Source organism: Hippoglossus hippoglossus, chromosome 4 (assembly GCF_009819705.1).
Source record: "Hippoglossus hippoglossus isolate fHipHip1 chromosome 4, fHipHip1.pri, whole genome shotgun sequence".
Classification (NCBI taxonomy): Eukaryota; Metazoa; Chordata; class Actinopteri; order Pleuronectiformes; family Pleuronectidae; genus Hippoglossus; species Hippoglossus hippoglossus.
The window spans coordinates 21,604,139-21,625,851 of record NC_047154.1 but is presented as its reverse complement, the minus strand read 5'-3'; the positions used below and the strand labels follow the sequence as shown (position 1 = coordinate 21,625,851).

Here is a 21,713-nt window from a genome sequence, read left to right as displayed (position 1 = left end):
GCTGCGTGGGCCTTCTCAAAATAATGTCAACGGGGTAATCCTGTGAAATAAATCTCTTTATCTCTGTTAATGAAGACCCCACAACCACTTTCTTTAGGGAATGACGTGTTTGTCTCGGAATAAATTCACCAGATCTCTTTCCACAGTCAATTTCCAGATATTTGCAGATGTTAGCTGAGCTGCCGTCTGAAAGTGATCCAGTAGAAAAAAATACTAGAGCACCTTAAACTGATGTTGCAACATTGCATTCATCATACCAGTTGATGCTTTTACAATAAAGCAAACATGAGCTATTTAGTGTTCTAAAAGAGGTGGAGATGTCAAATTCATACCACAGCAATCATAATCAAATGAAACGTGACTTTTCCATTTGTTTAACTGTTCTTACTCGATCTCAAAGTTTGAACCTAGAGGACGTACGCGATCAGCCAATAGATATTTATTATTTCAGTGTGTTTTATCACTATATTCAGAGCATTATCACATTATCTAACTCAAAACCGATTGATATATTACCTACATCAGAGAGGGGACACCGCATCTTTTTTCAGACACATCTCCTTGCCAGCTCTGTGAATAGGCTGCACCTGCTGCAGCACGGCACACATTCACTTATACGCACATAAACACAGACAGAACAGGTGTGAAGCAGAAAGAGCCGAGTATGTTTTTCAAATCCTCCAGACTCATAAACACTTCTCTGGTCGGAGCTTTGATGAGGTCGGCTCTGGCTCTGCGGCCGAGTCGAGGGGCGAGAGACGAACCATATGATTTCAAAAACCTTCGCTGTTTGAATTTTGTCTGAGTTATTTTGGTCTGCTGCAGGTTATGTTAATTTATACATTCTTTCTAGTGCGTGCACAGGGGTCTTTTTTTAAATGTTTCCTGCGCAAACATTGCAACCAATTCAGGAAATGAATTACCTATTTTTTCTTAAAAGGGCTGTTATCTTTTCTTCCCTTACAAATAAAGAACGCTCGGCTTCCAACACAGTTTATAAATAAAATTGCTGTTGAAGTGAGAGTTGAAGGAGAAACGACACAATCCTGAGAAAACAGGGGTATTCAGGGGAACTTATCGTGTCGCACACAAACACCCTTGAGTTCGTAAGTGTCTAAAAGCATCTGACGGCCGTGCAAACATCTGATGGAGTCGGCGGCCAAAGACGAAGACAAGCCAGCCCATTCAGGAGCATGGCAACGCCAGGAACTCTTTACCCGCTGCAGACCACAGCCGGCAGAGCTGTGAGTCTGCCAGCTGCATCAATTACTCTCACAAACAGAGCGATCCATTTGTACTGAGTCATGAGAGGATAAATTGGAAGCAGAGAAAAGAAGGAAGAACCACTGGTGACCACAATAACAATGTTTTTTTTCCCCCTTTTTCACTTTGGAATATTTCATAAATTGACTTAGTCGTCTACTGGGATTATATTCATTGGAGCCCTTCTAACAATGGAAGTTTTTTTTAGACTTGATTTTTACATCTTTTGACACCACACAGGAAAAATATATCTTAATTCTACAGATGTATCAGAATATGTGTTTATTGCCAAGTAGGTTTACACATAGAAGGAATTTGCTGTGGTGTGTTTAGTGCAAGCACAAATGTAAAACATAGCAATCAACTAATGACAAGAGGAGAATTGTGCAACCTTGATGCCTCATGAGTCCTGGAGTAATCAGGTTGCAGCTGATTCGTGGAGCATTCATCTGTGCTGCCCGGGAATCGAACCCGGATCGCAAGAATGGGAATCTTGCATGATACCACTACACCAGCAGCACTGATATTGGCTGTGATGTCACACAATCATGGTTGGCAGGATATTATGATGAGAACCACTACTAAATGCACATGACTGGCTGACTAAACCCTTAACAATTTAATTTATTGCATATTTCTAAATGCCAACTCTTCAGCAAGTGAGGTCTTATGGAGGCAAAATAACCATCACGTGGTTAATGCTGAAAGGACTTATCGGTATCTCAGGGTTTCAGACCAAATTTAAGGTAATTTGAAATTAGCCTTTGGGTTAAAGACGGGAAAGACGACTACTATCGTCAGTCATGGTGTCAGTGACACATAAAGACAGCAATGCTGTGACACCAGGGGCCTCAGGTGTGTTTTGGTCCCATTCCATATATCTGTCTCTCAGAGTTTGAATGGCACTCGGTAAAAAGGTTCTCTGGGAAAATGGTGAAATGTTGAAGAATTCCCAAACAAAAGTACAAACCAGCAAAGGCATGGGTGAGAATTTATCTCCTTGGCAGAGGTAATTACAGATAGTCTCAAAATGCAAAAGGTGAACAGACATGAGTAGAGTCATTGAGTCATCTGATTTCAAACAAGCTAACAGTTTACACACGTTATACAGTCGCCCCCTTGTGGCTGGCTGCAGTGCAGGTCGTAAACCCGACCTCCTCCATGTTAGTGGATATTACACTATGTGACAGTGTGTGTGTGCTGTATTCTGTCTAAAGAAACCAAGTGATTCGATTTCCCCCCTGTTCTCGCATCCTACAGACATTTTGAGTGTAAATGAGGTGTGGGTTTCACCGGGGAAATCTCCAAGAAGAAGCTAGAAGGCGTGAGACGGCTGAGAGGAGACCAACTGTGCTTCTGCAAATCAAAAACAATCCAGGAGTGTGTGAGTGTGTGTGAGTGTTAGAGAGAGAGAGAGAGAGAGAGAGAGAGAGAGAGAGAGAGAGAGAGAGAGGTCAGCTGTTGGATGGGTTGAAGTGCTGTTCTGCTTCAAAGCATCTCATCGGCTACAAGATTCTTTATCACATGAGCTTTTCTCGCTCACTTATATTTTATTATGCAGTCACAATGTGGATTATTACCCAGACACACACACACACACAGAGGCCTTCCCTCTCTCAAAGCTGCTCAGCTAGAGTGAAGTTTGAAGCTGCAGTGAAACCAAGAAGTGGATTCTAACAGAAGTGGAGTCTCCGGTGATTACTACACACTCGGCTGCTCTCAGTCACATTCATACAAATTTGCAGACGATTGATGCTGCACATTTTCTTTATGCATCACCAGTTTTATTTGAAACCCCTAAAAGTGCCGGTTCTCTTTATTTGCAGAGAAAAACATACAATGATCCTGCAGCTGAAAGAAAAGACCACGTACGGGACAATAATCCCACATCTGGGACAACCAGCTACCTAAGATACCAGCTAAAGTCACATTCAGACATGACCTTCGTCAAATGAGAAATTGCCTCCAGACATTTTCCAGAGTTTGCCTTACACTTGTAAAGAAGAGAAGATTTATCCAGGTCAGACATGTTTCACAATATCCAGCTCCTTCAGGAGAGGGGGGGTCCTGGGTGGAGCGTGAACGAGGCAGGACATGACGTATAAATTATGGAAATCGCATGATTTTGTTTACAGAATATAGACACATACGTTTGTCCTCATCACCAAAAGCTCTTGAATCTCGCCGTCTTTCCAAGTTGACGTCTTCTACGTGTATGACACCTCTTTTTATATATTAGTATTTGTTTTCTGATTCGTGCCTGTCATGTATTAGAAACGACATCAATACGTTTTCTCACATAGGTTTTTCCGGACATTTTTCCAGGGGGCTGGCACGAAAAGTTGTCCGAGGAAAAATGTCCAGGACAAAGTTCAGTACATGTCTGAAAGCAGCTTTACCACAATAAAGAAAAGACCCAAAATACTTTTTTTAGTGGCTGGAGATGTTTTGGGGTGGGTGTTTTGGGGGCCTGACTTGGACCCATGACATTTCTTACCACGGCCCTGCAGCCTGCATGTTGGCCTTCTCTGTTCTTGCCTCTTCTTTCCCCAGCAGCAGTTTCAGGCACAATAAAAAACCCTGATCCATTGATCCAGAGAATCCAGGCGCCGGTAGGACTCTCGTGTTTCCACGCCTCCTACTTTCACCCCCACTGTGGTGAATCTCCGGCTCACACACACTTACACACACACACGCACACACACTCTTTGCCAGACTTCCAGGAGTTGGAGCCGCGGATCGGAAGACGGAACACGGACAACGTTCACGACAGAAAACCCCCCACAACATACGCGCCTTTTTACGCATGGATCTGTTTTCGTCTCCGGAGGGATTTCTACGAGGTGCGATGCTTTGCGCGGCTGGGAATCTCGGAGTCTCGCACGGGAGCGACGGAGCCCACGTCCCCTCCGCTGCAAAGTTGTAAAAGAAAAGTAGTTTCTCCCCCCCCCACCTTGGGAAGTTTTCTCCTCTTCTTCCGCCACCAGACGTTTCTCCAGCCCCCCCTTTGCATGCGCGGACCCTCGGCCACCATGGCGCGGCGGACAGCGGGGGGACCCGTGGCTTTGACGCCGAGCGGGCGCGCTGCTTTCCGGGATAAGCACCGTCGGTTTCGCGGGGGCTCGCTGGCGCTTTCGTGGGGCTTCGTGTTAATGTGCTCGGCGGCGCTTTCTTGTGGATACTGCGGAGCCGACACGGAGTTTTCCATCCTGGAGGAAGCGCAAGTTCTGGCGGATCAGATGAAGAAGCTCTCCTCGCAGGAGCTGGGAGTCTTCACGATGCAGGTAAAAGAGGGGAAAGGATGTTTGTTTTGGTTTTTCTGTGTGAAACTGGGAGATCCATGTGGCACCTGGAGCTGCAGCCGGGTTTAAACCCCCCCACCCCCCAAAAAACCCCAGGAGAATCCAGAGGAATAATCAGCCACAGGGGGGGGGGGGGACTTGGTTTGTCAGAAATGTTGCTGTTATGAAACAATGAGCTCTTTTGGTTTCCACGTTGCAGCGCAGCTTTGAAGTTGTGATGGTGGAGTCACACCAACATTGTCCCCTTTTTTTTTTATAATCTGCTTTTAATTCCCTGACACACAAAACATCCCATTTATTAATTTCTTTCTGCACAAATAACACAACGAGGATCATCTGTCACCTACAATCATGATCATGTGCATTCAGCCATGAAGCAGCGTTTCCTCCTGTTTCCTCTCAGAGGCCTGACCCTTGTGCTCATTAATAACTTGATACGGTTACATTGTGATCGGGTCATATGATGCAAACTGGGGTTAATGATGAACACATGCCATTGTGCAGATTTATGAATTCAACTGGTTATGGTTTCCTGTCTGTGTGCGTGATGATCTGTGGAAAATGTGGATCCCCTTCATTTAACTTATCAGGAGTGAGTCTGTTTTCTGCAGCCTCAGAAAAAACCCAAGCTTTGAATTGATGGATAAATCCAGACAATTAGATTTGGTTTGCAAGCGAATGTGAATAGAGATATTGTCTCCAGCAGCTGGAGCTGGATCAGAGTCGAGGGCAAGCAGGGCTGCAGCCACAGCTTCATGATGGGTCATCGCTTTGTTCATAAAATGTCACAAAGAAGGAGCAGGAATGTAAAAGATGGAAACAGTGATTTCCTGTTTTCTTGAGTTTTTTCTCTTCACATGTCTCAACTATCCAAATTATTGCATTCCCTATTGATTTCCTGTCAAACGACAGGTAGTTGTAGCTCGAACTGACGTGATTTTTGTCTCTGTTATGGGATCGGACATGAATCATGGGTGTTGGTCATTTGTCTGCCTTGTTGGAAACATGACACTCGTTACTTATAACCAGGAATCCCAGAATTGTGAAGAGCATATTCCTATTTTCTGGAAGAATGAGGCTGATTTATTGATCGGTCAACCGACAAAAATGTCATGAGACAATTAAACAAGTATTCCAAATAAATCCCCCTTTTCTCAAAGGGAAATATTTCCGATATACATAAAGGAAAACAGCAGATAGACGTCCGTCTGTGCAGAGCTGCACCAAGTCACCAAATGGCAGGAGGTGCAGGGTGCAGCAGAGCTTGGCGTGTGGTGGTGGGGGTGTTTAGCACTTCAGAGGCGGAGGAGCTCACAGGCCCTGAACACAGAGGCGAGGCGGCGGGGGGGGCCCTGGCCCCAAATGGTGTTTCATCTTTTTCTGCTTCCACACACAGAGCCGCCTTCATCCCAACTCTGGGAGTCGGCTTTGAGGGCTCCCTCTGATCCCGCCCCATCGGATCCGCCTTTGTCACCACTCGTTCCTACCTGAGTCTGTTCTCCGTCTGGGCCTCATTTTCCTCTTCCCATCATTTTCTCTTTGCTGGCGTGTATTCTAAAAATGAATCAATCCCTTTTCAAATTCTGTCTTTTCTTTCCATCTCTGCCATCATTTCTGTTGCATGCAAAAAAAAAAATCTTGGCTTTTTCCCCCCTCTCACTGTATATTCAGTGACTAATTTCAATTTCACATACAACCCTGTAGAATTATCATGAAAACACACATTCAGCGTCCCTCCCCCTGTGTCGTGGGAATCCAGTTGTGAGGCCGGCGTGTTGCTCTGTAAACTGTGAAAATCCGACTTGGCACGGAGCGAATGGGAGTGTGATCGAAAGCGGTGCTTTTCATGAATGTGTGAGGGCGCCTTTTCCACAAATGTTAAGAAACGTGCATCCAGTGAAAACAGTCTGCATCTGCCTGTGAAAACAACTGCAGGAATCTGTCGGCTCTGCGGACACCTGCTCCGTCTGCAGGTGTGTCCGTTCAGCTGGATCTCACTTTATCGCTCTGTCTCTTCCTTTTTTTTATCCCTATTCAGTGCAAGAGGCAGACGCTCTTTTTTTCCATGATTTATTTTGGGCCAGCGAGACATCGACATGCAAAGTTAATGCTTCACTATTTCGGGAGACATCTGAAGGGGTTTTTGTTATCAGGCGGATATCTCCGTTTAAAGTGTAATTCGAACCCGCTCCACCCCTCATTCTCTGGCAGATGTGTAATTTGAGGCTCGTCCTCTCAGTGCTCCTCAGTCACTGGGTCAACCGTGTTCAATCTGTCATTGAGTCAGTCAATTATCAGGGGATGCCAGGGTGTTGACACTTTGCTGAGGCCGAGAGGTCAAGTTTTCAAAGCTGGTTTTTCAGCACGGGGGGGGAGTTTTCTCTGGTTTACAGTTTATTGTTAAAAGCTTTTATTTCAGTAAGACACTGTTCTGCTACAATTCCTGTCAGTCCGATTATTGACAAACCAGAAGGTGTCTGGTCTATAATAGCGACATTTTAGGAATCGTTGCTTAAATCGGCCGATATATTGGTATCAGAATTTTTTTTACTCCCCAATATTGGTATCAGCCCTCAAGATATACATATGGGTCGGGTGTTAATCAATGAAAATAAAGGTAAGTGATAACCATTTCGGTATTTGATGTGAGTCATTTTTTGAGAAATGATGACAAACATTTGCTGCTTACGGCTTCTGAAATGTAATTATTCCACGTTTTTCATTTACTTGGCTGCCGCAAATTCCCACCCGTTGTTGTATCTGTGGTTTGTTGTTGACAGAACTCCCAGTTTCAGTGTCTGAATCAGAAAGTTTCCCAGATCTCTGACACTGATTTCTTTCGATTGTTCCTCAGTGGCTGTTGTGCGAGCAGACACTCGTCTCTGATGTGTACTAATGAGCAGTCAATGTCAGATTTTCTGTGGCTTGGAGCAGGAGGTTTTACATGTAAATCTAGAGTCGGGCTTGGATCTCAAATATGAAATATGACCTCATTTCCTCCGTCCGTGTTATTAAAACACTTGTGTCATGTGGGAACCTGCCAGCGGCCGAGCCAGGACCACGGTACATGTTTCCACTAACAGCTACAGCAACGCGGGTTTGATGACTTGTTGGAAATACAGAGAAACTTCAACGTAAAGACACACATAGTTTGTAAAGCCACAACGAGATCACTCATCACCGTGTTGCACTCCGGCGCCCTTTTGCTTTTACTGAGAAGGTATTCACGCCCTATTGGCTGATTATTTGTGGAGGAAATTTCACTGTGTTAGTTTTAAGGGCCCTAATCCTCGGAGAAGTGTGGTTTGTTATTGAGGTCGGCTCGACCAGGATCCCCGGCCCCCTAATTGAATATTGATAGTAATTTGAGGGCAGTGGAGGGTTTTGAAGGAAAAGAGAAAATTGGTGTAGCTCTGGCATTATAATTAGGCCGTGATTTTCTGGTTTGGGTTTGGCCCAAGGGCAACAGAGCCCAGATTCCTGCTTTGTTGTTTTCTCTCACTTGCACAAAGCGACAATTTGATCAGGTTTCTTTTTAACATTTATAAATGTATTTTTTTGTCCTTCCACCTGCCTCTGTTTTACTCTTCTTATGCCACCCCTCTACCGTGTCTTTTGTCTGTCTCTGGGCTGCGTTTCGTCTCTTTTCCTCAGTTTTTATTGAATCCGTGGCGGAGACAGGCAAACGGGGAGGAGGAGGAGGAGGAGGGGGAGGAGGAGGGGGAGGAGGGTTTGAGGATATACAGCGGGACATCAGAATTCCTGCTAGGTTCTCTGCAGCTCAGCTTCAAAGCCTTCTTCCCTTGCACTGCATTGCCAACATGGCTGTGTGCTCAAACAGTCAAGGTTACTCTGAGCCTTGCAGGCCCCCGCTCTACATGTGGGACTATTGCTGCCTCTCTCTCAACCTCATGTTTGACTTTGAGTCTGTGTTTTTGGACTTTTTGCTCTTCATCAGGACTGAAATCTAAACATATTAGCTTCAGTTAAAAACCTTCAGAGCACTTACATGTTATCAGAGCCTCACCAATATGGATTTTTCGGGAGGCAAGGCCAATATCGATATAAGGGAGTAAAAAATGATAAGATATTCCATCAGATTTGCAGCAATTCCAAAGATGTTGTGATCAAACACTTAAAACAAGGAAATGTGATTGAGGCTCGATATTTTACAGGTTAACTATAAACTTCAAATAAAAATAAAACACAAATGTATAGATCTCCCAGAAATCGTATACAATTGCACATCTTCATCATCCATTGATTCTTAAAGCAAACGTATACACAGATACCTTAATGCTTTATGAAACGAAAGGACATGTTAAACATTTTCTTTACAAAAACACTCATCCAAAGGGCAAATGAACACTCAGGTGTCAAATATGAATTTCTAAACGCATTCCTGAAGTCGTCATGTTCGACTGTTTTGGTTCTCCTTCCCTCGGGGCCCAGAGGTTACATAACGTAAGCAACTGTTTCTTTTTAGTTCCCTGTTGTAAATAATAGTTTTGAATATGGAAACTGAACTGCGGTGGAGGATGGACACATGCCATTGTTATTTACACTTCATGGATTACCTGGTGTACGCTGTGGGACACTGAGGCCCTGGTCCGACTTGCTACATGCAGTTCATAGCGTTGCTGAGACGCTTGTCCTTCATGTATGTGTGTATTTGCATAAAGAGCAGGGAGGTGAGATCCGATCCCAAGTGGTCACTCACGATGTATTCTAATACCAGGTGTGGACTGACGTACTCAGAGCTGTCCACTTGGGACTGGATCACCCAGTGTGCATGATAATGCCAGGTGTGAATAGGGCCCAGTGCTAACATTAGCATCTCTAGCACCAGTTGCCTTCTTTCCTTGTACTTAAATATTCACAGTTCTTTTCCTGAATGTATCTATATAGATATAGAGGCAAATTTTCATTTTCGAGATTAAAATACTCATATGCTACACTCGGGGCTGCACCAGTTAGTGGAACATCAGAATGTTTACAATTTAACTGCTACTTTTTTTCATGCTGTTATTGCCGCCAGACTTAATTTATTATTTTATTATGTATTTCTTGGTTTCTCACTGTGTTATTGGATTCTTGGTCCCAAATTGCTGCTGATGCCTAAAGAACTTTTAACTCCAAGTTGTACTGTTCAGTTTATGTGGTTTAATCCAAGTTGAATCTAAAAAGAACTTGGTAACTGGTGTCATAAGTTGTTGTTTGTGTATGAACTTATTTCCAAACAGCACATTTCTATATTTTAAAAGTTGCAGTTTTGCCTTGAAATTGAGGATTTTTATTTATATATTCATTTATTTCTTTGAAAGAACAGGGCTCTCAGCTGCAGAGTCCCAGCGCGAGGGCTGCGGAGTGTTAAAAGAACTTGGCACGACTTTCATATCAGTCTTCTAAATTCTTTGCCTGTCCAAAAGCCGGAGATGTAGCCCAGTTCTGTCGACCGTTACCTTTATCTTCCCATCACAATGCGGGAGTGAACAGAGCAAAGGGCCGTGTTTTCATTAAATGTAGGGCTGCCTGTGTGTTTTGGCCTGAGTCCAGGCAGCGAGAGGCTCAGGCGCCCCTGCTGTCCAGCCGCCTCGTGTCTCCAGCCTGCAAACCGAGCACACACCAGACATTCTGAGGTCCCCAGACCTGTTGGATGAAACGGGGAACCTAAGTGCTGCTGTCAGACAGAATCCTTGTTGCCTCCATATTTCCAAATCAGTCTCAAATTTTTTTAATTCTTGCGTAGGGTCACCGGTTGGTTTCACGATTGAAAAGCCCATGCTCTTTTATCTTCCATCTGTGCATTGCTGTTTTTATCCACACAGGCATCGTGTTTCAAGGTATTGCATTGTTGGTCGGGTGATCCAGACAGAAATATGAACTATCGGATTGGTTGCCATGGAATCTTTTGCAGACATTCATAGTATCAAGAAGATTCACTCTTTAGTGACACCCTAAATTTCCTCTAGTGGCATCAGCAGGCCAGAGTTTTGCACTTACCCTGCATCTCGACATCCTTGGGATCTTTTGTTATTGCCAAGTAGCTGAAGTTCTACATCACGATGACAGATTTTTATAGGAATGCATTAAAAAGTATTGGAACCCCCGGATGCGGCGTTCCCTTAAGGTCTATTTGTGATATCTTGACCCAAATGTAATCTTAAAAAGTCCAAGGTCAAAATTTGGGTCAGTGTTGGTTTTTAACTGGTCGTCAGGGAGACCAGTGTTGGCTTAAAACATGGTGAACAAAGCTCAATGATTTTTACAATCTAAATTTGAGTCTGTTGTGGTTTGCCAAAAAAATCAAAGACTTCAAAAGATCCTGAATAATTTGATATTTAGCAGATATTTTCCAAAACTTTGCCATATTTAGCACAGAGAGCTAAACGGAGATCCTTTTGTGTCAGACGTCTTTCTCCTCACTACCTGCATCCCACTGCTTTATTTAACTTTGTGTGCACGGAGCCAGTTTAAAGAAAGATAAGAGGAGAGAAACATTTTCAGGGATATGTTTTCTTTTTCCCTCAGAGCGTTTGGACAACGTAGCTCCCATTCATCTCAATCAGATCCCTTTAATTTTTCGCCAGTGTTAAGTACAGCCTTGTGCACCCTCGTCTCTTGGCTCCTGCTGGACTGCGGTCAGGACGGAGCATGAAACTGATGTTCTTCCCTCTGCACCAGCTGTTGCGGTTTAAATATGTCTGTACTGTCGTGGCTGAATCATTTATCTGACCGCTTTTTGATCTGTTTCCCACATTTCCCGGCCGAAGAAGGCCTCTCTCTGTTTGGCCTTGACTGAAATTGGTTTAGCAGTTTCCTCAACCTTTTGTGTCTGCCTTTCCTCGCTCTCCCTGCTGTATCTTCCCCCCACTCGTACTGACCTGCCCTGAAATGCCGAGCTCCTGTTAAGAATCAGGACTGAACTTTGCGATATCAGTGCAACACACTTCAAACATGGTCAGATTCCAGGAATATAACTTTCCTTTTATTTCTCCAACTGTAAACATCCTGTCGTTATCAGCTGTGCCTCAGATCAGGATGATACTTGACTATGTGCACGCGTCTCCATATCTGTATTACATCATTATTGTGCATGGAGCTGTATTGATTTGTGGAATAATGCAAACGTTTTTAAGGATGCATACCTTCTTTATTTCTTTCAAATCAATGCTACTGGAAGACGTAATCTTGGATAGTTCCATGACCAGTTTGCTCTCAGTGCAACAAATGGATGGATTTTCACCAAACATATTGGGAGAATATTACTGATCAGTTAAATGTCAAGGTCAACAAAATATGGTCTGAAAAACACATATTCCACGATACCTCTGCAAAGGATTGAGCTAAAGAAGCAATTTAAAGCTTCTATTGAATTTATTGAAAATGATTCCCCATCATATGATATATGATAAGTCACCTGGTGAAGAAGACTACAGACAGTATATGCTAGGAAATATTTGCTAATATAATGTAGTAAAGCATTAACTTTTGCAAATGAAAGAGTTAAGAGACCTTATCCACGTTATTACCTCGGTCCACCTCCTATTTCTTTAAGATAATTAGCCATGGAGCTAATGATTATTATCAGTACCGATTACTAACAGACCAATTATTTGTTTTTTGTTATTGAATCATAAATCACATATTGAGACAGATTTTCATTATGATATAAACTGGTTTAATCTTTTAGGACCAACCTTCTGTGTATTGAGGCAGGGCTGTTTATCCTCATGCAGCCGAGCCCTGCAGGTTCTCACTGAAAGCAGTTAACTCCGCCCTCTGCGTATTAAAGAGGAAAACTAATTAACTGGCTGTGTTTAATCAGCTCCTTCTCACTTTTTAAAAATGATTCTCCCTTTCTCTATTACCTCTCTCACTCTTTATCTCCCTTTCACCATCACCCACTCTGCATTGTCTTACTTCACACAGCCTCACTCTCCCGCCTCTCGCTCACACACACACCCTCAACACACACAAAGTGATAAATGCACTCCACGAGAGAGAGAGAGAGAGAGAGAAAGGATCTTTATTAGTGATCCAGGCTTTGTGTTCCTGGTCTTTTTTCTCCTCCAGATTCCTGCCAGTGTTTCTCAGTTAGCTCCAACAGCGCTGACCTGGCAGTGTTCGCCAAAGACCCGAGGCCACCCCTTAGCAAGTCAGTCCCTTCACTCGCCACAATGGGCGAGACTCAAAATGAACTTTCCCTGAAAGCGAGAGGGGGGACTTGTGGGGTAAGGCAAGGGGGTAGTTAGCAAAACAGCCATTTGGGAGGGCAGGGAGAGGAGAGGGACCAGCTCCCTCCCCCAGACATTATGAATTTGTAAGGCCCCCCATCCCCCTCAGTATGCACACACACTCCTGCAGAAGAGGCTTTGCATTCTCGATGAGGGGAGAGTTGGATCTCCTCCTGTGGAGAAGCAGAATCATGCCTCTTTTCTCCTTTCTCCTTTCTCTCTCTCTCTCTCTCTCTCTCTCTCTCTCTCTCTCTCTCTCTCTCTCTCTGTTTATGCCTCTCTCCCACAGCTCTGTGTTGTATACACAAACCCGCGGCAAACCCACACCCCATTTGTTGAGGAGCGCTGTCTTCCAAAGTTCTCTCAAATTTCCATCCATGCTTGGTGCCTGTTTGCACTATTTCTGTATTTGGATAGGTGCAGTTTTTTGGGGGGGGTGAAGACCTGACTGTGCATATGTAACAGTAAAAGCTTTGGGGTTCTTCCTCGGGGCTGAGGGTGGTTGAGGTTGCAAGGGAAAAATGCTAAATTGGGTTCAGTGGTAGGAATGAAAAGCCCCTTTTATACAGAGATGCCTCTAGTTTGCTATTAAGAAGACCCCTCGTTACGCCGCCTATGCTTGTTGAAACTGAACTAAACAAGCCGGTATACTGCCACCTCCTTGTGTGATTTCTTTTTTTTGATAGCATGCTGGCTTTCTGGCATCAGAGGCGTGACATATAACACAAGCATTGGCGCCTGTCCCTCAGCGGTGACTCTACTTTTTACACAGACTTAGATTTGGCTCCGTTTTCCCTCTTCCATCAAAGCACATACATAGCCAGTTTGGAGCCAGTTCCTAATCTGGAACCAGTTCTTTGTGTTTTTCGATGGCCAAAGAAGTCGCTCTTGCCAGAAAACTGGTTCCAGAGAGGCACCAGAAGAAAGAACCGTCTACATCAGAGGTGTGGGGGGGGGGTTATCATGACCAATGAGACCTACTTCAACTTTTCTGTGACCACTTGTTATTGGGTCTCACTTCACCGCTCTGTAAGCAAGACACGACATTTGTGCTGAATAAAGTTGCAACATTCCTGCTTTGAACAGGCTGCGTAAAGGGGTCAAGTGTAAGAAATGGTGTGCAGCGGTGGAAGCCAAGATAAAACAGTTTCACACTCCACTGTCATACTAGTGTGCCTCTTTCTGTCATGACGCTGAAGAACGATATGACGCTTCTCTCACACACTGGGGTCACAGGGTTGTGAAGGTCCGCTCAGTTAGTCCAACGTCTCTCCTCATAAACTATGAACTACTGCCACACAAAAACTCTGTAGCCAAAAAGTTAAAGGTCAAACAGGAAATGGTTGCACAAAGTTTTCAGTCACGCAGTTGTCACCTCACTAGCTGCTGATATGTCAAGATTTCTCTACAGACAATCAGGTCTGGTGCTAAAGTATTTGTTCTTTTTACTGTCTTTACTCTGTGTAATAAGTGCATACAAGTTTTGATGAGTACAGATGTCAGAACTCCTCAACCTCTGTAGGGTTTGGACGTTCAGAGGGAGCTCAGAGTAGAGCTGCTGCCCCGTCTTGTGAAAGGGGACAGTTGGGGGGGATTCGGGCAGCTTATCAGGATGCCTCCAATTGGCTGTTTACCGGGCACACCCAAATAGGGGGAGACCCAGGGGTTGACCCAGAACTCAGTGGAAGGACTACATATTCCATCTGGGAACGTCTCAGGATCCCCTAGGAGGAGCTGGAACGCTCGGCCTGGGAATAGGGATGATTGACTCACTGCTTAGCTGGTGGCCTCTGTGATCTGACCTTGGATAAGTGGAATGAAATGGATGAAGGGATGGATGGATATTTTACTCTCTTGGTATATATTATTACTTCAATATACACCAGGTTGGACATATAGCCGGTGTACAATGGGGTTTGCAGACTCTGGTTTATATGTTTTCATATTGCGATGATCTTATGTCTTGATATTACAAGACGTTAGATAAAGCTCACACGAGAGGAAAATCGTGTCACGATCTAATCATTTCTTAGTGCTTTTCGGTTTCCCTTCATGCCTTGGGGTCTTGTCTGCTGTCTTGACAAGATGCTGCTTCCTGGTTTTTCTTTTTGTCTCTTCTCTCCACCACTGTCATCATCTTCTTTGCCGTCCTTTCCTATATCTCTCAGTGTAATTGTGTCTGTGGGTGGTGGTATGTGAAACTGTCCTGTGCCTTTTGTCTTCTGCTGGTTGCCTGCCTTTGATGACAAGTCGGGAAGTGGCCGAGGCTAATGACTTGAACTTTTGACTTTCTGCCTCTATCTCTGTAAGACAAGGCCGGTCAGAAGATGAAAAGAGATGCAGCGCTTCATTTTCTCTCAAAGAAAAATGGCAAAGGGGGGGGGGGGACATGTGGTACAGCTCGCTAATTAGGAGACAAGGATGAGAGTCAGATCTTTGAGTGCGAGAGGGGAAAAAGCAGAGACGCTAACGCTGAAAATGTCGTTAAAAGTCAAAATTGGGTCCGAACATCTTCTATGTGTATGACAAAGTCCACATCCGTCTCATTTTAGAAACGTTATCAAAACACTCACTCCCTTGATGGCAATTTTCAGGAAAAGGTCCGGATCTAGTCTCACATGGGTTCGCTTGGATATATTCTGGAAATTTTACTCGGAGGCTTGCAGGACAAATTCAGGAAAATGTCCGGAGCAACTCACTCGGACATTTGTGTTCTCACACACGGTCCTGTCCCTAAATGTCAGGATAGCAGCTTTACTCTATTTCTGTCTCTACCTATGCACACACATACCTCATATAAACACAGAGGCGTATAAACCTCTGCACACAGAGCGACTGCAGCTGTGTTTAAATATCAGTGTCCCTGAGCTCAGTTATGTGTCCACCGATTGAGTGGCTTATTTGATCTGGACCGACTCGCAAGTAATGGAAGACGAGTATTAGGAAAACCAAACAGGTCTTGTGTTTAACATGGAGATGGGCAGTTTCTCCTGCTGGCGTGTCAACATTAACCCAGATCACCAAGGAGTACAGAGAAAATCCGCTCTCCGTCTTTATCCAGAGCTCCAGTGTGTTTTTAGAATAAACCGTTGAATGTAGAATGTACCTTCACATCGACTGTGTGGACATGGTTGGTTTCTTTTCTGCCCTCAGCGCTGTGGTTTAGATTTTCCTCCCCATTGTGATGTCAGCCCAGAAGAAATCTCATTTAGGTTGGGCAGAAATAAACGAGCCCTTTAGGTTTTTAACTTATTCCTTCTTAGTGGCCAAATGATAACCATAATGCCTCACACTGGGTCCCAGACTCATAAAAACATATTGCTCTTGTTGCGTAGGGACCGTCTTGAAATCATCCTGCAGCACATTTTACATCTTGGCCTCTCGTTGAAGAAACTCGCCAGTTTTCCTCCTATTTCTCTCCCTGTCTGGCTCCGTGTTGGGTTCTGTTTGTGGTGTCTCCAGTTTGAGTTCACTGCCAGAAACTTGCCATTGGTGACTTGGGCAGATAGGCTCACCTGGTCTTTGTCGATTTACCAGGCTGTTTTCTTTCTCTTAAACCAAGCGTTATTAATAGTACTGATGGAATCTTAAGCCGTGTGACCAGACATGACCTGCGGCTAAAATCCGGAAGATTGGCTACGGAGTTTAGACGCGTTCCGACAGCAACAAATCCTCCGCTGCAGACATCACGTGATTTCCTTTACAACACACAGACACCGGTGTCGTCTCTAATCACCACAAAGTCTCTTGACATCTTCGTCAGTGTCTTTCTTTTCATTTTTGTGTCTCTAACGCGTTAGAAGCGCCATCAAGTTTCTTGCTTCCCACATCTAATTAAAAACAGATTATCAACAATAAATCTAAAGCAGCAAGGGCATTATACTTATACATTATAAACTCATATCCCATGTCCGGAAACCTGCAGTGAATCAACAGTAATCCAGACTAACGTTTTCTTGAGTCATTGCAGAAACACCGGGGCAATGACCACTCGGGGCCCAAGAGAGACAAAAATGCTGAGAACCGTTTTAAACAGTTTAATCATTTTTGTTTTGTTAAGTAACAAAAATATCCACTAAATCACCCCAAGCACTAATTAGTTAGTGGATGGCAACTAAAGTAAATGTTTCAGCATACAGGTGGGACAGTGTTTGGCTGCCGAAGTCTTACCTCTGGTGGTATTTCACGCTACGTCACATTCTGAACAGTCCTGGAAGTGAAGCGTGCCGCGGCCTCAGACCTGCTCTGTTTCCAGGACTGCCAGTCAGAGGGGGTGCAGCTGGTGATCGTGTGAACAAAAGCAGATCTCTTACCTTTTCTGGACACGCTAATCCGTCGGTGTTACTCGGTCTGTGTGTGAAAGGGCTCTTCGACTGATACTGAGCTCTGTGGGAAACAGGAACCTGCGTGAATGTGCTCACTTTTCTGTGATGTGTGTGTGTGTGTGCGCTTGTGCCTTGTGTACAGGGAGCAGTGTGTGTGTTACTGTAGTTTATGTATCAACAGGATTTAATTTACCTGTATTGATTTTATTGTGTTGTTTAAAAGCTCTTTCTTTAACAATAGACATGGTTGTATTCAGCAATATAAACTCAGGACTTAATAGTAGTACTGGATTTTTGCATCTGTGTCAAAATTGTCACGTTCACCAAAATATATTCTAATTTAATAGTTAATAAATCAAAAGAATATTTGATACTGTGTTATACATATTACTGAGCCCTTCAGTCCCTCAAACAGTGCCAGAAACTATAATTATTTAAAGACGATATTAACATACTGCCTATAGATGTATGACATCATGTGTATAACCCTCAAATAGAATGGGAACATTCATAAGGTCCCAAACCAGCGCTCTTTATTAACCATTATAGCAGGAAAGCCGAATGGAAGATTATTTTTTGAGCGGAGCTGTCATGTGTGTCCTGTGTCATCATAACAGAAACTCTCTCCCTCTCTCCCACATACACGACAGCAAAGCCACACACAATTTACATACTAGAAACTTGGAAATGTCCTTGGGGAACACACACACACACACCACACACACAGACACACACACACACTCTCTCTCTTTCCTGTCTCTGTTGCTCTCTCTCTCTCTTTTGAATGCACTCACACTTAAGTCTCTGCACACAGCGACGACCGACTCGTGAATCTGAATAGGAGACGTTTCCGATGTTTAGACAGCATAGAAAGAAACCTGATGCATATTCAGCTGACAACCCCCCCCCATAGGCCCGCCTGCTGTCTAAGAGCTCGACTTGACACGTTTGTGAAACACAAACACTGTGTTTGTGTGCCTGTGGTTTGCTTTAGTGTTTATGAATGCAAACTGTACTATATATATATATATATGCAAATATGAATCCCTCTTTATTAGATATTTTTCTTGTCCATACTCTACTACTGTTCATTTTTCTTTTAAGATGATACGTACTAGCAGCATATGCACCCACCACAAATAATCTGACCATGACCCTCATGTTTCTTGGCATCTAGAAAACAACTGACAAACTTTTAGTAATATTTCTACAATGTTTAAGTATATTTCGTGATTTGAAGCCTGAAAACCTTTTTTTTAATACCTCGTTGTTGGTTATTGATTGAAACAGAGATTGGGCCTCACCTGAGCCAAAACCAACAGATACTGATCTGGCCATTTGCATTTCTATTTCCCCTCATCTTTTTTCCTCCCTTGCCTTTTATCTCTGTAAAGACCCTTTTCTACTTTACTTAAAATGTACACTGTCCCTCTAAATATGTTCCAGAAGTTTTGACGGATTTAGTTTATGAACAGGTTCAGTCAGTATCCTTGTTTTCTTCTTTATTCACTTTTCCACTAACTTTGTTCCCTTGCGCCTCTCTTTTTAAAATAAAATCTGTATTTATGAGTTACACTCCCGCATGTGTAGGATAGCACAGCAAAAAATGAGATGAGTGTATGAGTGTGTGTGTGTGTGTGTTTTTATATGTGTACTCTGGCATTGTGGTTTCCTGCCGCAAGTGAGGGTCACAACTCCTAAACGGCCCTCAATTTAATTTACTTGCATGTGTCAGACAGTGTGCGTGTGCGTGCGCACAGTTGCAGATGTTGACAGGTCCGACGTCCAACTAAAATAAAAAAAAGTTCCGGTTGCGACGTCTCAAGCTGTCTTATTTGACGTTGGAGGCATGATGCACTTGTTTGAAGGTGTATCTTGGAGTTGATGTGATGGCGAGGACAGACAGGAAACGTGGGAAAATGGCCCATGTGTAAGCACCCTTACCTTTCGGCTTTTAGTGCAACCTGTAACTTAGTCATTTTTGTGTGAGAGTATATATGACAGATGTATTTCTGTAATTTAGGGAAGCATGGGCTGATGTTTTCCTGCCTCACCGCAGCTCCTGGGTTTAATCACCAGGTCCGTTTGCTTTGGAGAGGAGGGGGGCCTCGGCGGAGGATCCAGCTCCCAGTAAAAGAGCCCTGAACGTCTGGATCATAAGTTATAAGTAACAGGCTGAGCAAACGTTAGCGGCAGCTCAGCTAGCAGCCCATCCAAGACATCCTGTGTATGCAGATGCACCGATTTTTAACAGGATTTCAGGCTCCCAAGGACTTTTGGACGTTTGTTTTTGAGAGGAGGCTCACATGGAAAAGAGTTAAAACTGTAGGAATCCTAGTTGTGAGAAGCTTCATGGGGGCAATGGTGGCGACAATAACGATCCTACGTTACTTCACAACGTCTCTGTCGAACTCTGACCTCTGTTATTGTTTTTATTGAGAGATCGCCTAACTTCAGAAAAATCCCACTGTGCACTTAAACAGAAAATCTGCCTGGTGCTGAAACTTTGAGGGAACAGCGGATGTCTCATGACTTTCTGTACTTACGCAAAAATCTCAACTGAAGAAAGGTTTTGCTCCGAAAAGCCACAGTGACCAAGCATTTTGCAATTTTGGCCAATCGTGGTGCTTTTTAAAAGAAGCATCTCACGCAGAAGGCGAAACAACAAGTGGTGACAATGCATGATGTAACTGGAGTGCAATGTTTTCAACTGTCTTGGATTTAATCTAAGTTTATTGGAGGCCTGTTGTGCATCACGCATTGTCGTGATGTGGTCCAGTTATGTTGTTATGCATGAGTCAGGGAGATACTCCCATCAAGTTTAATTTGAATCCCCAGTAAATCTTTTCAAGGAAACATGTAATGAATTAATCGGTTTTGGTTTGGTAGGGTTCAGTCTTATTGAAATGGTTATGGTCAGGACAAGTTTCTTCATCTAATGCAGCCCTGATACAACAGTCGTGCAGTAATACCTTCTTCTGAGGTGTTGATTACATTCTACGGCCATTTTGGCACTTTTGAATTATTCCATATTATACTGAGAGGTGTTTCTGATAGTTTATCCTTCCTATTGATGTCATTACAACACTGCAAACATCAACAACACATTCAAACAGCTTCTACAAAGTCTCAACGTGAAAACCTTCACCTCAGGGCTGTTGTATTATACGTCATAAAGTTTTAGTTACTTGTGCCAATAAACCTGGCAACCAAGCCCATGTGTGACTAAAACGACTTTTAGATACAAACCATGTTTAACACTCGTAATAAACATGTGTTTAACCTAAAACCTATTTGTTGTTATTGGTGTAAAAACGCGTCCAGACCTTGTAATTGTTGTTCATTTACATAACTTCTTGACAGTTAGTGGTCACTGCCATATTTACCCTTAGATTCCTCATGGGCACGGGTTAATGGGAAATATTGCAAAGTTAACTTGTTGCTGATTTGGGCTGAACATGCTCTGTATGAAACTTACTAATAACTAATCTTACTTCACACATCCACGAGATGTTTTTGTTTTATGTGCATGTCCACGAGGGTCGGCAGGACCAGTATGTGGGAGGTTTAACTTTGGCAAAGGGTGAAAGCGGTATCACGTGTAGCTTAGGCCTCTGTGCCGAGTGACCCCTGCCTTTTATTAATCAGTGCATGTAACTGGCCCAAGAGTACATGAAGTAGAACAAAGCACTCTGTCTGTAGAGAGACGCTATAACGGTGCGTAGACATGATCTCACGTCGTGTTCAGAAACCTGAGAGGGAGACCACCCGGGGAATTTTTTTTCCCCTTCCTCTTGTCCTTTCTCTACTTTATCTCTTGACAATCTTTCCAATCAGTGCTTGTCCCTCACGTTTACCGAGATCTTTGATATGTTCCCGTTCCTCCCACACCCCACTCCTAGAGATTCTTTTAATAATGTTTTCCCTTATTATGGTGACAAGTTATCTATAGAGTGGCACATATAGGGACGCTTGTAAAGCTGGGAAGTAAACGCCTCACAGATGAGTCCACAGCAGAGGAATGTGAAGATAATCCAGGATGGTTTGTGCAGACATAGCAGGCGCCCCATCCCAACATCTTTTCACTTGGCTGAGAGAGGTGCCGTCTTGGCAGGAAGCGTATATCAAAGTTTTAAATTTATTGGCACGGGCGGACGAGCCCTTTGCGCTGCGACTCTCTTCCTCTGCCTTTTCTCTGACCCTGACATTCAGATCATCCTCAGTTCTTTCACACACTCTCTCTGATCCCTGTGACTTCTCCAAGTCCAGCTAGAAGAGTCCGTATGGAAAAATATTCGTAGGAATTGTTGTTTTGTTGCCCTGGCAGGGTGTACCACCAGGGTGTGACTGGGACTTGTGGTGCCAGAGGCTGCTGCCAGACTGGCGTTGCGCCCTGAGGTGGCTGAAGGTTAACTGTTTTGGAGAATTCTGCTCGGTTTCCACTGCTGTTCTGCCTGTTTGCTTCAGTCATGCCATATGTCATTCCACTCCAAGGTCCTGAAAGGGCTAATCCTGAGGAATTTATTTTTATTTTGTGATAAACTCCAGCCATAAAACAAAATACAGAGAGCACATTGTGCCAGCAT

The 21,713-nt window shown here is 43.8% G+C and overlaps 1 protein-coding gene and 1 non-coding gene across 4 annotated transcripts in view; one reads left to right on the top strand and one right to left on the bottom strand.

The window, feature by feature from the left end:
* Positions 1-1,713: 1,713 nt before the first annotated feature.
* On the bottom strand, positions 1,714-1,784 carry trnag-ccc. The gene has a single exon. It is a non-coding gene; the product is annotated as a tRNA-Gly (tRNA).
* A 2,089-nt stretch (positions 1,785-3,873) lies between these two features.
* Positions 3,874-21,713, top strand: part of cachd1 (cache domain containing 1) — an 82,048-nt gene continuing 64,208 nt past the window's right edge. For 2 of the 3 annotated variants that reach the window (XR_004613716.1, XR_004613715.1), the window contains exon 1: positions 3,934-4,547. Coding sequence is in view for 1 of the 3 variants with exons in the window: in XM_034583975.1 (XP_034439866.1) it covers positions 4,275-4,547 (273 nt within the window). In the remaining 2 variants the exon portion in view is untranslated. Of the gene's footprint in view, positions 4,548-21,713 lie in introns of all 3 variants that reach the window. The other variant, XM_034583975.1, reaches the window with a different exon arrangement.